We start from the raw sequence: 2,945 nt of genomic DNA, 5'->3' as shown, positions 1-2,945 counted from the left end.
CATAATTATTTATATGGTTAATTTTATTTATATGGTTAATTTAATCACTTTGTATGATATAAAAACACAAATCAAAATATAAATGAAAAAAAAAAACAACAACAAAAACAAAAAAAAGCAACGAGTTAGAATAGGTTTCTGCCTGCTTAAAAAAAATAAAATTTACAATTAAAAAACCTATCAAATCAAAACATAAATGAAAAAAATAAAAAAACAAAGCAACCGAGTTAGGATAGGTTTCTGCCTGCTTAAAACAAATTAAAAGTCAAAGATGCCAAAATTCGTGCGCCCATAATTATTTATATAGTTAATTTTATTTATATCGTTAATTTAATCACCTTTTATGATATAAAAACACAAAATAAAAATAAAAAAAAGAAGGCAACCGAGTTAGAATAGGTTTCTGCCTGCTTAAAAAACAATAAATTTACACTAAGAAAACCTATCAAACACAAACCAAAACATAAATGAAAGAAATAAAAATAAAAAAACAAAGCAACCGAGTTAGTATAGGTTTCTGACTACTTCAAACAAATTAAAAGTCAAAGATGCCAAAATTCGTGCGCCCATCTCAGAGTACGCCGATCAATTTTTGGGACGCACACAAATGCCGTGAAAGTCCTGCCCTTCAACCTTACCACTAAAACTGCACCAAACCCCAAACTCTTCGGTGCAGTTGCAGTAGACGCCCCTTCTGATTTAATGGAGAATACCTAAGGCTTAGCGGAGTGTTGGGCGGATCTGCCTGAACGGACTGCGGATCGTGGGTAATTTTTACCTGGGAATATATATTCTCATGCCAAACTGGAGCGGTTGGGGCGCAATTCGGATCTAAGACCTGCTACCTGCGTTACCAGGTTTATGAAAATTTCAACGTCACTGTTCTATAGCCACCACCAGAAAAGGCCTGTGTCCTCAGGTATCTTTTTTATCAGCATCATGAATATAGGGGATTTCTAGGGTTTCTTTTATTTGGGTTTTGTAGGGTTTCATTTATTTCTAGTGAACTAAAACAGAGCTTCCTGGTTACTGACACTTTTTGTGTAAATTTTCAGAGGGTAAAAGATTTAGAGCGTTGGGCATCAGTCTGGGCGTAGTAGCCACTATGATTGTATTAATTGCAGTCATGGGAATTTGGAAACGGAATATTTGCTCTCCTCTGAAATGTTGGGAAGGGATTTCTCCAACTGGAGGCCCTGAACTTGCAGGTAAATCTTTCAGTGTTAAGGATCTTTGATGTGTCCGATTATCTTTGCGCAATACAAATAGACAGCTTGTAATTGTTTTCGCAGGCCAGGAGGAAGATTCTATTCTAACGCCGACTATAGCGAATCCAGAACTCATTTTCAAGGACAACATTCTGACAGAAACTACCTCCAATTTTGAAGCAGAGACCAAACTTGGCAATGGAGGGTTTGGATCCGTCTTTAAAGTGAGAGCTCAATATTTGTTTCAATTATTTCATATAGAACTAGATATTTTAAAGTAGCAGCTCCATGTAGAAATGGAGAATAAAAATGATTTCTAAGTGAGTGGATCTGCAGGGGGTTCTCCCTAATGGCAGAGAGGTTGCAGTTAAACGGCTGTATATGGGTCCAAGGCGAGCAAATGCTGAATTATTGAATGAAGCAAATCTTATCAGTCGTGTTCAGCACAGGAATCTAGTGAAATTGCTTGATTGCTCTGTTGAAGGTTCCAGGAAGTCACTAGTTTAAGAATACCTCCAGAACAGTAGTCTCGACAAGATTATATTCGGTATACACTTGTTCTTAATTGTTGGATGGACATTGCTTTATTTTTATTTTTTGTGTAAGTTGGAAAAAAAACACCATTTTTTCATTAAATACAAGTACTTACAACATTATGCTTCTCCTCAAACACTTCAAGGATCTACTATCATTGTACCTCTATAAAAAGATAAAACAAATTTTTACTTACAGATAGTATTTCTCATATCGCAAAAGATTGCTTTATTTATTTATATATGGAGCTTGCCGATAATATATTTATGGTCTGTGATGCATTGCAGATACAACAAAACGCAATCCACTTGAATGGAAAGAGAGGTATGAAATCATAGTTGGAACTGCACGTATCTGGCCTATCTTCACGGGAATCTCATATTCGGGTAGTCCACAGAGATATTAAAGCAAGCAATATTTTACTAGATTATAAACACAGACCCAAAATAGCAGACTTTGGGTTGGCCAGATTCTTTGCAGAAGATCAAAGTCACGTTAGCACTCGAGTTGCAGGAACTTTTCGTAATGTTCCCCACTAATTGTTTTAAAAACTTAGAGCAAATGAAGCTATTACAACTCATATATCTGAATCTGGATCATGCAATTTTGAGGCTGCTAGGTTGTGGGGATTCGATTGCATAAGAAATTGTGCAGAGTTTACATGGTGCCCGAGTACCCCTTACGCGGACAGTTGAAGGAAAAAGGCAGGCTACAATTTTGCCCGGAAGTTATTTTCAGTGATAATTTAGAATTTTTTCATAAAATTTGATTATGGAGTGGTTGAATTGTTTTTGGCTGGAAATAGATTTAGTATCAACATTGTGTACAAAGGCTACAATTTTGTCTAGCAAGTTATTTCCATTAATAATCGAGATTTTTTTTTGTCAAAAAATTTGATCAATAAAGTGTTTGAATTGTTTTTTAGAGTGAAAATAGATTCAGCACCATCAAAAACTCTTGATACTCAAAATCATGAATTTTGAAACTTGATAACTGTAACTGTAACCAGGATTTTCTAAATATTTTGCCAAATTTTATCAAAATCATTCCAAATATCCATTATTTTACTTATAAAATTAGTTTTTTTTGGTAAATAAAATTTATTTGAAATGGATTCAGCACTAGCATTTTTACCAAAGCCACAATTTTGTCCAGAAAATTATTTTCAGTGGTAATCAGGGCTTTTTTTGTCAAAAAATTTGA

The 2,945-nt window shown here is 34.5% G+C and overlaps 1 protein-coding gene across 1 annotated transcript; it reads left to right on the top strand.

Annotated features, from left to right (window-relative positions):
• The first annotated feature begins 544 nt into the window (after positions 1-544).
• Positions 545-2,648, top strand: LOC149237223 (cysteine-rich receptor-like protein kinase 2). Its single transcript, XM_089372603.1, has 5 exons — positions 545-919; positions 1,056-1,208; positions 1,293-1,432; positions 1,545-1,755; positions 2,030-2,648. The coding sequence occupies exons 1-4, from the start codon at positions 862-864 to the stop codon at positions 1,713-1,715; spliced, it is 522 nt and encodes a 173-aa protein (XP_089228729.1). The 5' UTR covers positions 545-861; the 3' UTR covers positions 1,716-1,755; positions 2,030-2,648.
• Positions 2,649-2,945: the final 297 nt, after the last annotated feature.

This window comes from Pinus tabuliformis, chromosome 8, assembly GCF_031772625.1.
Source record: "Pinus tabuliformis cultivar Carrire ecotype Pingquan chromosome 8, CPIR1, whole genome shotgun sequence".
Taxonomy (NCBI): Eukaryota; Viridiplantae; Streptophyta; class Pinopsida; order Pinales; family Pinaceae; genus Pinus; species Pinus tabuliformis.
Note: the sequence above shows the minus strand (reverse complement) of the source record. Positions and strands in the feature narration are given on the sequence as shown.

Coding starts and splice junctions, on each gene's coding strand:
- LOC149237223 (XM_089372603.1), top strand. CDS start 862: ATGAAAATTTCAACGTCACTGTTCTATAGCCACCACCAGAAAAGGCCT. Junction 920..1,055: donor GAAAAGGCCTGTGTCCTCAG/GTATCTTTTTTA, acceptor GTAAATTTTCAG/AGGGTAAAAGATTTAGAGCG. Junction 1,433..1,544: donor GGTTTGGATCCGTCTTTAAA/GTGAGAGCTCAA, acceptor GTGGATCTGCAG/GGGGTTCTCCCTAATGGCAG.